At 43.3% G+C, this 13,927-nt stretch overlaps 1 protein-coding gene across 1 annotated transcript in view; it reads right to left on the bottom strand.

Moving 5' to 3' along the window:
• Window positions 1-13,927, bottom strand: part of CTNND2 (catenin delta 2) — a 531,616-nt gene that overhangs the window by 283,563 nt on the left and 234,126 nt on the right. Inside the window, exons 5-6 of the mRNA XM_065627308.1 lie at window positions 10,534-10,706; window positions 1,334-1,898 (exon numbers count right to left, since the gene is read on the bottom strand). Coding sequence (XP_065483380.1) covers window positions 1,334-1,898; window positions 10,534-10,706 — 738 coding nt within the window. The remainder of the gene's footprint in view (window positions 1-1,333; window positions 1,899-10,533; window positions 10,707-13,927) is intronic.

The following is a 13,927-nucleotide window of genomic DNA, read 5'->3' as shown; positions in this document are numbered from 1 at the left end:
TCCCGCTTTACAAATGCACTATTAATACCTGTGGCCAACAATATGTTGGACCACAGTGGGGTGAAGTTATGCTAATATAATTGCTAAATAAAACACTTTGTAATTTTAGACTGAATATTTGACAACAGGATTGATGTAAGTGTCCTAAGATCTCGATTCTGGCATCATTTGGTGATGCTATCTTTTTATACATTCTGAACTTCAAAAATAGCGTGACGTAAACAAACAAAAGTTTTCAAATACCCACCCTTTAAACAGGAAAATAAAAATAGTTCTTACAAGGAGATACATTAATACTATGTGTTCTTACCAGTTAATTTCATCTGTATGTTTAGACACACTGGAATTATATAGGGTGCCAACAACTGCTGGAGTGCCGGAGGGGAGATGGGTGAGAGGAGAAAGAGGGTTGAGAAGAGATTTTAACTCCAGTAAGAAACTTGTGTACCTGCCTGATAAACACAGCCAAACCTCTTTATGTACCCTATTAATCTTCAAATCTATTTATGTCACACAAGAGAACATATGAGCATAGCAGCTGTTACTATAGCAATGAAACTGGAAATTTTGAGAACACAAAAAAACCACCCCTGAAGGATGCTCAGTTTAGCAGAGAGATGGTTTAGTGAACAGCACACCAGTGTCTCACTTCTAGGATCTGTTCAAAGTCTCTGGTTACAGAGACGTTAAATGAGCTGTAACAGCCTGTTCCCTAAAGAACACTCAGAGCCAAATAACCGCTACCTATTACTTGGCACAACTTGATACACCGGTAGTTCCTACTAAGTAACCCCAAACTTGTCAAATACCCCAGACCTGCCCGTAAATCCGGGGAAGAGCGACTCCCTGCTAAAGGCTCACAGTTTTTGATCGCGGCAGAGAAGGGATTCACCATAGTAACATACTCCCCACCCAAACCGCGGGTAAGAGCAAGGAGCTCAGCGCCCAGCACGGCCAGCCCCGCACCCTGCCGACACCAAGCACACCTGCCCAGCAGCGGGAGGACGGGGATGAGCCAGGAGTGAGGCACTTTCTTAAAACAGCAGGCAGCCGGTCTGCTTCTCCCCACTTGCCGTTGCCGGAACGAAAGCCACAACTCCCCCAAACCGGGTTTCTGTCAAACCCACCCCACCCCTTCCTCTCCCTCGGCCGGCAGCCGTGTCACCCCACACCGGCCCGGGAGACGCGGCGGCTCGGCGGGACGCTGCCGCCCGAGGGCCTTTCCCCCTCCCTCGCCCCACGCCAACCCACCCTCCGCGGGCGCGGCGGCACCGCGCACCCCCCTCCCCCGCCCCGCAGCCGCGGACCCGAGGCGCTGTCGGCCGCGATTTACCTGCGAGGGAGCCGGGTCTCTGCAGGGTGGCGGTGGCGTACAGCTCCTGGGAGTGCTTGCTGTACTGATCGGCAGCGTGAACCAGCCGCTTGGTAGGCGACAGGGTGGCGTAAGTGCCGATGGTGGAGCTTAACTGGTGGATAGGAGAGGAGGAAATGTTAGACTGGACGGTGGGCGGGGAGGTCACTCTGATAGGGGACGGCGACAGTCCCGCCGAGGAGACGACGATGTTGATGGGCGAGCTGGTGCTGTAGGACTTGGCCAGGCGGCTGGGGGACTGCTTCGGGGAGGAGAGGCGCTGCGCGGTGGCGTAGGCGGCGCCCTCGGCGGCGGAGCCGGCCCGCGGCAGCTTGGTGGGGGAGCCGCCGGGCTGGGCGGGCAGCGGGGAGCTCACCCGCTGCGCCGGCAGCGTGGAGCTGGCGTAGTAGAGCGCGGCGGCGTGCTGGGGCTCGGGCAGGTGGAAGGCGCTGCCGTGGCTGGGCGCGAAGGGCTCCCGCGGCTGCGGGGCGGCGGGCGGCGGCGGCGGCTCCGGGCCGCCCGGGTGGGCGCCGCGGCTCCCCGGGCCCTGCTGCGGGAAGGAAAGGCAGAGGCGTCAGCGGGGGCGGCGGCGGGGGGCGCCCGGCTGCCCCGGCCCTGCGTGGGGCCGGGCGAGGGGGCTCGCTCGCCGGAGGACCCCCCAGCCGCACGCAGCCCCCTCTTTGACCTTAAACCAGGCCGGCCCCCGGGATTAAGGGACTCGCTAATCTGCTAAAGCATTTCTAGCCTTTGAGGGAAAAGCGGCCGTCGGCTCGGGCTGAGCGGCGTCAAAACTCCGCGTCACGGCTGTCGGGCGAACTGCTGCGGGGTCTCTTGCTCCGAAATGCGTTCGCATGCCAACCCTCACACCAGGCATAGATCAGCCCGAGTTTAGACAAATAAATACCCCCCCGCCCCCAAAAGTTTTATTCTGCATACATGAGAAAAGAGCAGTTGAAAGCACTGAAGGGGCTTTAATCGGGTAACTTTTCTTATAGAAAAGCAATCGGTGTCCGCACAGGACACCGCGCCCGCTGACACCACCCCTGGCTTTCCCTGCTGCCGCCACAGGGAGCGACCGGCCCCCCCGCCCGCAGAACGGCGGCGCTCGCCTCAGCCCCATCCTCGCCTGAAGAAGCGGAATGGGAAAACGTCACTCGCACAGCAGCCGGTCGCCTCTTGTTTATTGACGAGGCACCAAGGGGCAGGAAGGCACAGGAGGAGCTGCCGGGCCCGGACGCTCCCCCGAGGAATCTGCGCCGGGAGGGAGGGAGCGCCCCGCACCGCCCAGCCTCGCCGTCCTCGGGGCCCCCCGGCCGCTGGCGGGGCAGCGCAAAGTTCCCCTTAAGCCCGGTAATTGGGGAGGGTGGGGGAGAGAGCGAGCAGATGCTGCCTATTAGAAATTTCGGTTGTGTGCCTGAGCCACTTCTGAAGCAGCCAAGGATGGAGCTCTCTCCCACAGACATGAGAGGCGTACTCGTTTTTGTCGGGGATCTTAGGCTCAAAAGATCATCTGTGAATCTGGTAACATTAAAATCCTCTAATAACTCCACCCCGCAGTGAGCGAGAGCTCAGCACTTTGGCGAAAAGTGCGCTCTTGTTTCAGATACTACTTTTTTCCTGGTTATGCAGGGGATTTACTTGAAACCTTAGAAAGCTCTCCAGATCCCGGGATCTGACAGTGCAGTTTGAATCAGCCTGACCAGTGCTTCACCCAAACACACACACCTCTCAGCTACTGATTTCCTTAGTGAGAAAAGCCTTTAAAATGTGAATAATGAATTTTGTGTCTCAATTCAAGAGGTGTGGTGAATGCTGACAGCAGCGTTGTTTTACATTTAAATAGTATCGTGGTTTTTTAGTAGCATTCTGCAGGGAAAAAAAAAGTAAACAAAAGCACCACATTTCTGGTATGAAACTTGATTTCTTTTCACCACAATATCCCATAAAGGATTTGGTCAGGAGCTGAGATCAAGATAAAACTAATCAAAGCAAAGAATGAGTCTCCAAATGCCACACGTGTACTTCTGGTGTACACCCACTGGGAATTTTTCTGTCTTTTTTTTACTTTTGGAGCCCCACCTCTCATCTTAAATGCTTTGCATCTGGGGGAAGAATGTGTATTTTTCTAGACATGGACAAGAAGCAAAGTTCTGGAGGAGCTGCTCCTGGTGCTTTGCTCCCAGTGTGTAGCAGTAGTGTGGAAGCTAACAGTGCTCGCAGCGTTCAGGCGTCTCAAGGGAGTCCTGCCAGACCCAAACCTCACTGGCTTCAGGGTGTTTTGGTCCCCAAGGAGCCTTATAGATAAATGTAATGTAAACAGTTCCCTCCAGGTGTTCTGTATGGTAAGAGCTCGCTGGGCAAGGGGATCACAGATGTAAGCAGCTTGCTCACTGTTGAGTTGGACTGTTCTGATTGCGGCCGCGAGTTACAGACTCCACAGCATCAAGTAGGAGTCTTGAAATTTTCGTCAATGGCCAACAAGCTCAAGTTTCTCATTTGAGAGACTCCTAACAAAAACCAGGAAAGCATACTCTAGGAACATCAATGAAATTTTAAAAGCTACTTTCATGCTGAGCTACTTACCGTCTCTGCTTTAAACTGGAAACAAGGGCTAACCTGCAACTGACTGTCCAATAATTATTTGACTGGAGTATAGTTTTCATTTTCAAGGTTTAAGCTGTATGATAACAACTTTTATGAAACAAAACAGGCTGGCAAGATTTAAGACAACATGGACAGAGCAAATTTCGCACATTACGAAAGGTTGTTTGAAACAGCTATGTTATCACTTGGTACTTATAAATACATTATACTATTTGGACTGCTAAGTAGCATAAAAATATATTTTGTAGTATTCAGCATTGTTCCAAAATACAGTCTTCTGCAATATTACCAGTGTGTTCTGCAACATACTGCTAACGCACTGGTAATTTAAGACAGTTTGTCGCTGATCAAAAGGATATTAGGCAAGCAGTGTTCAACATGTATACAAAATTTCTTTTTCTAATCTGTTTCTAAATTGCTTGATGTGTCAAGGATTTGGAGTAATTAATTTCAAATAAATCAATATTATCCCATATTCCTAATAAATCTCTATAAAGCTGCAGGCATTCTGCAAGTACTAATTCAAAAACACACACAAAAAAATCCCACTTCACAATTGTCTGGTATAGGGAATGTGTAGTGGTGGGACAAAAGAATTAAATGCTTAATTAAAACCACAGTGTATAGCACTTCCTAAAAAGCTAAGCATTTGCTCTGTATGAAGGAGAGAACTTTTGGATGAACAGATTGCAATGAAAACATTAGCATGCAGTATTTTCTAGGATGTGACTAATCTCAGACCTGTCTTAAATTTACTGTGAGATTCTTACATTTTTTCAGAGGGCCAAGTGTACGGTCACATTCTCTACTTGTCTTTTCAGAGGCAAAATGCATTCTAATTTCTCCCTGTTGGTTACTTTAAGACACCCATACAGACATGTAATTGTTCATGCAATGTGTCATTATACTTCATATGGAAGAATAAAATACAATGCTATTTTTCCCATATTTTTCCATGAATCCATTATTGTTGTCAACCTCATAATGAAACTGTGTTTAAACTAATAAATTGAGAGTGAATTTGCATCCCAGTTGTTATATCCTCCTGCATCAATCTATTTCACAGATGTGAACAAAAATCAAGGACTTTCTTACTACAGCCCTGTAAATATCTATTCTAACACGCAGATATTTAATTTTTCTGGTATACCAAAGAAAAGGAGCATGATTTGTTTATTTGGATTCAATATATGAATACTGATATATACTTTTTAACAGCAGAGATGTGTGAAAAAAACCCCAAACATGAGAACAGTAATACAGCTATGAAAATATTTTCTTTCCCATTTAATCTTACTAGAAAGATCATTCTCTACTGATATGGACAAAATGAGATTTGCAGAGCTGTATACAGAAATTTACTGAGGGTGACCAGTTAGGTTACAGCAGACTAGACAACAGTCTGACTGTGGTCTGCCTGCTATCATACATGCATTTAATGCTCTAAATTTCAGGACATCAGCTTTTTTTTTTTTTTTTTTTAAACAATTCCAGTTGAAAACTTAAATCAGAACTTTAACTGAAAAAGATTAAATGAAAGACTGCAACAGAAGATTTCTGTTTTATGAACTGGAACTGAAAGGGGCAAATGACTGTGTTGAATTATTTATTCTGCAGAAAATTTTTCATGGATAAGGAATTACAAAATCCTAGATGGCCAGACAGATTAAGCAAACCTTTGGGGTCAGCTGCTGATTCTCAAACATCAGCATGTTGATTCTTGGAGACTGATTCCAGACGGAAAAGTGGTGTGTATAAAACCAGCAAAACCTGAATAGCAAAAGTCTTAGAGAACAAGATGACCATTATGAGTATGTTAGCAAGTGCAGCAGATCTATGTGGTACATCATCTAAGAATCCTTCCAACTATTTTTCTTCTTTGGTATGCCAGAACAGAAAACTAAAACCTGGTGGATTTTGTGCATCTATGCTTCATAATTCACAGGTGCTAAGGAACAGAACTTCTGTCAATGCAACTGTCTGACTCTTAGAAACAGAACTAAGAACAGAAAAGGCTTTATAGCCATTTATTGGGAATGAGATAATGATACAATTTCCAGGAAAATGCTGGAAAATTTCAATCATGGTACCAGTCACCCTTAAGAAATGGCAGTATGTGCTCAATGTCCTGTATACTTCTTTGACAGATAGTAGAAGAAACTGAAAAGTTATGTTACATTTGAGTAAGTCTGCCTGTCTGTCTTAGGTCTGGATTAACTTGTATCCACAAGCATTTTTAGTTTAGCATTAAATGCCAGCACTGGTTTTCAGCTTGTTTCCATCTCTGCAACTTTGAGGGATCACTTGGTCTTATCTGATGCATATGAACAAAGTCATATACAGTACACTGTTGCCCATGAGAAGACCCTTTTCTCTTGATTATAGTGAGGATTTTCCAATTGGATGCTCAAGTTGTGTGGAGGAACATCCCTCCAGGCTGCTTTGGCTTCTTGAATACTGGTGGGCTGTTGCTATCTTGAGGGAGCAAACTTGGTCATCCTTACTAGAGTTTTCGAGAAACACAGGTGGTCTTCTAAGCTCTGTTTCACAATCTAGGTGATGCTCTGTGCTCTTTCAGTGACTGCAAGACTTGCCAGTCTACTGAGGGCTTTTTTTTTCTGTCAGCCCAAAGAACCTCCCATATGGCTTCACTCAAGGTATCACTCTGCTCTCGTCCAATGCCTCTATCAACACTCTTCTACAAAGGGCAGAAGAGGGTATGGAAAATGCTTAAAATTTTCTCGTCTTCGGGATGCAGACTACTTCAGTCCTTGGGCAGCACCTGTAGAAAGGTCTTTCTTCTGCAGGACTGCTTTGATGCCATTTACAAGTTCCTGACCTAACTAGGAAGATGCTACCTATGTTCAAATGCACTTGTATGATAACAGATGCCAGACTATACCTTTGGATTCCTCCAATGTGGCCTACCCATCTGTTTGTCCTAATTTTATCACAAAGGTCATGGCCAGCACAAGGTCATTGCTATACTGTGCTTGCAAAATACACCCCAACACTATTAGGAAAACTCGTCAGCTTATCTGATCTTAATCTCAAAGGTCACGTGTATAGATGATTGTAGGTAATATCATCATAGTCTTCTCCATCCACAAACAGAATTGTGTGAGATCCTTTCAGAGTATACAGAGATGGTCAGTCTCTGGTTTTAAAGCAGCAATGAAAGCTGCAATCATTACCTATTGTAGGATCAAACCAGCATTATGCAGATCAGTTCTTCATGATCATAATTTTGACTAGTGAATTGTTCTCACTCACAATGAGTGTCGTAATAAGAGCAATCTGTTTTAAGATTTCATCTGCTTCCTTTAATGACAGAAAAATCCTCATGTTCGTATTTGGAATCCAGTTTTAAACACATCATCATGTGCCACATCTTACCGGAAATGAAGTCCTTATTTTCGATTTTGTCTGGGTATATGATCAAGCAGCCTCTTACCTTGTGGTACAGATGACTGATGGCAGGAAGAGCCATGAGTCTAACTGAAAAAGGCCACTCTACGGTTTTTGCTTGACAACTGAACACATTCTTGTACTTATTTGCTAATATGCTAAATAGGGCTAGTGAGGTATGGTGGTCTGACAAATAACAAACTTATGCATTGCTTATAGGAAAATGGATGTTAGAAAATTTAACTGTTAAATGATTTTTCAAGGCTTTTTTAAAATTACCTTTATTTTCCATCTACTTTTTGGTTTTAAGGGTTTTCAAATTCTGTGCCAGCTTGTTCAGCCCAGTAGCTTCAGAAGCACAGGATAATATGCAGTTGAGATTTACCTCTGTTGCTGCCTCAGCCTCTGAAAAGACCACAGCATCATCAGAAGCTAAAGAAGTTCTCATCCAGAGGAAGTCTTGACTTCCTTTCCACTCCCCTTGCAAACACATGGCAGAGCATGTGGAAAGCCACTATTTGTAGATCATGCTATGCTTTATATTCCTGCGATATCTACAACATAAGGTGACTACTTTCAAGACGACGGTAAACCCAATCAGTTGTTCACAAACTACATTGTCCAAATAGAGGATTGATGTTTGAGCAGCTCACCTGCAAAGTCTGCTATTTTTTGTAGTAAGAGCCGCTACTGACTCTTCACAAATAACTTTGATTTATTAATGCAGGATATACCAGGATCTGGACACCAAGTCTGAAAAACTGTTTTCAATGGGGAAACGGAGCAATTCCCTGCCATAGGAGCAGTTGTTGCTAAGAAATCCTATTCTAGTAGCATTTAGAAGATAAAAGTTTCATGTTCTAAAGTACTCTAAGCAGTGGAAAAACTATAATGAGGTGCTCCAAATTGACAAAAATGTTGGACTGCGCTTTGCGGCATTATACAGGAAGTCTCAAGACTAATTAGCTTCTCTTTTTTTATACAATTGCATTTTCAGAAATTGTTTTTGCTGTCACAGCTGGCCTTGGGACTATTTACATATGCTTTCTACGCATTTGGGCTATCATTCATGTTCAGAGATAGCTATATTTCTTGTACACAAATTCCAAAGGAAATTATCACAATCTGAGCAGTTTTGACTCCTGAGACTTATTTTAATTATAACAGAGATAGCAAAACAATTCCAAGGATTCTCCTTTATTGTGGGATCAGCGATGGTCGCATTCAGAATTTTTAGATTTTAACTTTTGACTCTTCCTCTTCTTGCTTACCTCTTTTAAAACCTCATTAATATGTTTATTATGGTATTAATTCATAGTTTATATGGCAGTTTGTTAATGTTTTCAAGATACATTTTAATTGACCTGAAGTTGTCAAGCATCCTTTGCAGAATGATGGTATGAAAAAAATATTATGTTCTGTGAGTTTCTTCCTGCAGGAACATCTGCCATAGAATCTGAAGGAACATGGGAAGAAAAGCTATTTTCTAACCCTCTCATACCAAGGAAAAAAAAAAGGATAGGAAAGGTTGCCTTACTAATTTACTAGTTACCTTTTTGAAGGTAACCAGTTGTCTCTGAAGTAGATGGTTCATGAGGGCTTTTCAGATCTAAGCAATGGCTGTTCAGTGTAATTTCAATGAAAAAAATCTAGCTTATTTTTTCCTTTCTCCATTAATTCATCCTTTTCTATCAATATGATAAAATTTATATTAAGAATATCACTACTTCTGACTCAGAGACAATTGCACACTTTCCCTTCCTGCCTTTTTTTTAAAGATTCTTTCTCCTTCCTCTCTCATTTATTCTTTGTTTTTGCTTCTGTTGCTCTCACAACCTGTTCCTTTTCCATCTTCTTACTTTTTCTAGCCGCCTTGAAGAATGCATCACACCCTTTCAGGCTAACCCCCAGGATATGATGCTTTTCACCAGGCAAAACTCCTGATGACATCTGCGCAGGCTACAACTGGCTATTACAGCCTCCTTTTTCTTTTTAGCTGGAGTCCTGCTCTCCTGCTGGCTCCAATCCCAAAGAACATCACGGAGGTCTTCTTCAGTAAACAGAGAAATACCCTGAGGCTTTATCCCTGTGCAGGCTCATTTTAAACCCTTCACAGAAGCAGAAAAAAGTACCTGCCCAATTTGAAATGAGAGTTAACTGTGCTTTATTTCATTTTTCAGTCTTAGAGGATAGGGAGCTTTTCTCAGCAAACTAAGAGAATGGAATCTTGTATGTCTGTCGGTATCCCACAAGCTGTGCAATGACTATATAATACTGGAAATCTCTTAGCAATTTAAGGCTTTGAAATTCAAATACTACTCACTTCTACAGAATCCTGAATTATAAAGTGTCCCAGTGTCACACTGAGATGGTCTGCTTTGCTGGGGTGGTTAAGATCTAAACAGAGAAAATAACCTGAGCTGACCATGAAACCCAGACAGACTTTGTTTATGTACAGAAGCATGAACACCTCTAGAATTTTTTGTCTAAACTGAAGCTTAACTTCCCAGTGAGAGGCTTTGATGTCGTGGTGAAAAGCACAGAAGGTGAGAGGGTTATGTGTCAGAGCCGGGAGGGATTGTTTAGACACGGAGAGAGATTTATAAGTTTTCATGAGTATCTGAAACAATCTTTCAAAGTGAAACATACAGGTAGCTGTCTGGTAAGTTGCTTGTCATACAGTATAGGGGGGAAAAAAGGCAAAAACTTATTCTTACACTTGGGATTAGGCCACAGCAACAGGCAATACATTGGGTCTCAAGCAGATTTCACATCTGGTGTCAGCCTGGCTTTGTTTTTGTTTGCTGGCACTTACTGCTTTCATTACTATCCTGGTACCAAGGCAGGGAGGTCCTAGACCTTAGTTAGGCCTCCTGATCAGCACAGTCACAGAAATTTTAAAACTTAAATGCCTAAACATGTGATCACCAAAAATATCTGCAAGTAAAACTGGCATGTAAATCTCACTTTTAATCAGGATTAATTTATTACTATGCAAGTCAGCCCACTTTAGATTTACAAAAATCAAGGTGGTAACTCTACCCTCCTGCGGACGCATTGAACAAGGCAGAAAGCAAAGGCAGACACTGATGTGCCGGCAGGCACTGAACAGCTGTTTCCTGGGAGCTCTCCTGCACGATTTTGAGACGCGAGGTGCTGAGGGCACGTACCTGGCTGTAGCTCTGGATGGCACCTCTGGCCTGACTGCTGCGGGCCGGGAGCTGGGTGGCCACTGTTTCGCCCAGGGCGAGGGTCTGGTTGCTGTGGTAGCTGGACGAGTACTGGAAGGAGCCTTCAGGTTTGGAGTTGAGCTGGAGCGTGCTCTGGGAGAGGAGGCTGGGCCCTGCGAGGACAGGGTTTGAGAGCAGTCAGAAATTCTCAGTGAGAGGGCGCACCTGTATTATCTGTTGTGTGAGCCTCAAAATGATCAGATGTATGTGGCTTCAGGTTTTCATAGTTTGGCTTTTCAGTAATAAAAAAATCGCATACATTAAATTGTTTCTTTACCACTCAGTCATCATTGTTATTGTCTTAAAGCTACGGACCACATTGCTTTCTTTACAAAAAAACACATGGTTTTGACTGTTGAAGAATTTCTAAGCCTAAACAAACCCAACCATACTATTTGATAAAGAAGTCTTGCATTTCAGCTCAGAATAGTTGATGAGTTTTCTTTTTTTCTAAGGATAAGCCTTGTTTATTTCACTTAATTACATCCAGTTGTTCTGCATTGCAAATGCTCACTCATCCCTCCCTGGGCCCCCAGCACATTAGATCTATCGATTACTGCCACTCTGTCATGTGCACACAGTGATGTAATACTTTGGTGCCTGTAGGGATGGATGGCAGCCTTTAAAATATTTATCGCTCTTCTCATCATGCAGGACTCATCCTGATCTCAGTGAATCTTCGATGGCTGTTTTGTCAGCCTATCTTACCTTCCCTGTCACAGCACCGTGTGGCAGGAGAGCCAAGTGCAGGCAGTGAGCTGAAATTTGGGCTGCTAGACTGAAGGGCTTGTTAGGAACATGAAGAGTGACATCTTCCACAGTTATTTATTTGTTCAGTGAAACTAAAACATGTTCTAATATTCATTAAGTTCATGTACAAGTGATTTAGTTTATCATGTGCCCATAGCTAATTCCCCAATTTTTGCCCTGAGGGCATGTATCAGCCAGGGAAAGGCTCTTGCTACACTGAACTGTTGCATGGTTTAGACATGACCTCCCACAACTGCTTTTAATGCTGAACTGTTTTGATGTGTCCATACACAAAGAACTACATCAAAGAATACCTACCAAATCCTTCCCTATGCCTTCACTGATTTTAGTCTCATCTAATTTTCAATAAACTAGCTTACTCTTTCATGATGTCTGGGCCCAGCAAGTGAAATACAAGAGGAGAGAAAAGAAGAGGATTATGCCTTGGCCATTGCATGAGTTAGAAAGACCTTCAACCCACCAGCTATCATCTATAGCAGGGGTGTCAAAATAGTTTTCACCAGGGGCCACATCAGCCTCGCGGTTGCATTCAAAGGGCCGAATGTGATTTTAGGACAGTAGCATTTATACAGTCCTAAAATCACATGCGGCCCTTTGAAGGCAACCATGAGGCTGGTGTGGCCCCTGGTGAAAATGAGTTCGACACGCCTGACCTATAGCATATCCAGCAGCTCCACAGGGATGATAGGTTCATCTTCTGGTTAATGATAACAAGCTCATGAGAGCATAGAACGTGACACAAACCTTAAGGGATGTGAAATGATTATGTTGATTTTGCTGCTATAGAACAAGTGAATAGTTCAGTTTTTAAAAGACTCACAATGGCAAAGTTCCAATGAAATAAATCGCAGGACATTCCTGATACAAGGGCCAAATTTTATGACCTTTAAGTCTTTGCCACAAGGATGTACAGCTGCTCCAAAAAGACATTCATTTAGAAAACACGCAAACAACCCCACTCCCAAATTAACATGGAGTGTATTTTTTTTCCCATAGCCTGTTTCTCAGAAATAGCAGAACCATTATAACTGATATTTTCCAAAATCCGACATGAACTGCACATATTATAAACAAATCATAGTAGGCTATATAAAGTGGAAGCGTTTGCATTTAAGTGTAGACTGGGATTATGACACTATTTTACATATCAACACAATTTATACTGCAAAGTCAATCGCATTCCTCAGAATATTCCAGATATATGACAAATTTAGAAAGTAAGTACTGGTCCTTGCGTTTACCTTACAAGGACAGAAGGAGGCAAGGCTCCAGGTATGCTGTGAGGTTATAAAAAATGCATCACATGGATAGGAGAGCTGAATTTAATCCTACATGCATGCTTATAAATCCAACATATGGTAGCTTTCCATTCCCTGACTCTGCACGTAGGGTTTATGAAGCATTTTCCATTTTAACTGGTTTTTGTTGTTGGTGGTGGTGGTTTGGTTTGGGTTGGGTTTTTTGTGTGTGTTTTGTTTGATTGTTTTGGTTTTGTTTGCTTGTTTTAAAAATTTTGTCCTTTCATGAAAAATATTTTGACAGTTTTTTTTTTTTTTAAAGACCATAAGGAACACACAGGTTTAGTTTTAAAATATATCGGTAGACTTTATTTTAATCTTTTGGATTTTGAATTTTCACTGGGAATTTGCCTGTGATCAAGTGACATAATTAAGTTCAGAAAATTCATAAAAGCATAACGTTCCAAGGAGAGGCAAAAGTTGCAGCAAGAAAGCAATTTTTTTGCATGAAAGTGTTTGTACTCATTCTAAAAGTAATTATGCTGTGACATTTCTAAAGCTTAAATAATGATTAAACTATCACATGCTATGAACTCAATATGTTTAAATTTTCATTGCATCTGGCTTTCAAGTGTTTCTTTCATATTACTATGGCTCACTGAGGCATTTACATAGCCAGCTAGAATCACATACATGGGCTCCCTGCACCATACAGCCTAAACGCTTCCATGCTGTGGCGGATGCACTCAATTTCCCCCCAGCCAAACCAGCAGCAGTTTGGTCCAGGCTCCAGAAGAGGGAAGGGCCTGAGCCGCAGCCAGGCCAAGAACTCCTTCCAGGAGACCCACAGGGAAGCAGAACAGCAACAGAACGCCGGTAACTTGTGGGCACAGGGAGTCTCGTGCAGACTTTTCCTACTGTATGCAATTTGACTACAAGTCGACCACTTCATTCTACAAATACAACAGCCTGGATGAGCCCACTTTGAGCTCTCCCTGCTACATAAGTGGGCTGTATGGCAATGGTTTTACTACTCACAGGTCAGTGGATGAGCCCAATTCAAGTTCAATATTAGTCATTTAGCTTAAGTAGATGCACACCAAATGTAATGGTGTGTGTAATTAGGTACACACCTAGTTATTTAGAAATATAGGGTTGTATGATTTTTAATATACTCTTTGATTCATGTTACTTAGTAGACTAGATTTGCTAAAATTTTAAGCTCATATTTACCAAAAGCAACTGCGGACTACACTAAACCCATGCAAGATAAAGTCTAGCTTGCATTTTGCTGGGAAAAATGGAACTGACTGGGAAAACAACGA

Source organism: Caloenas nicobarica, chromosome 2, assembly GCF_036013445.1.
Source record: "Caloenas nicobarica isolate bCalNic1 chromosome 2, bCalNic1.hap1, whole genome shotgun sequence".
NCBI classification, from domain to species: domain Eukaryota; kingdom Metazoa; phylum Chordata; class Aves; order Columbiformes; family Columbidae; genus Caloenas; species Caloenas nicobarica.
This window is presented reverse-complemented; position numbering and strand designations above follow the sequence as displayed.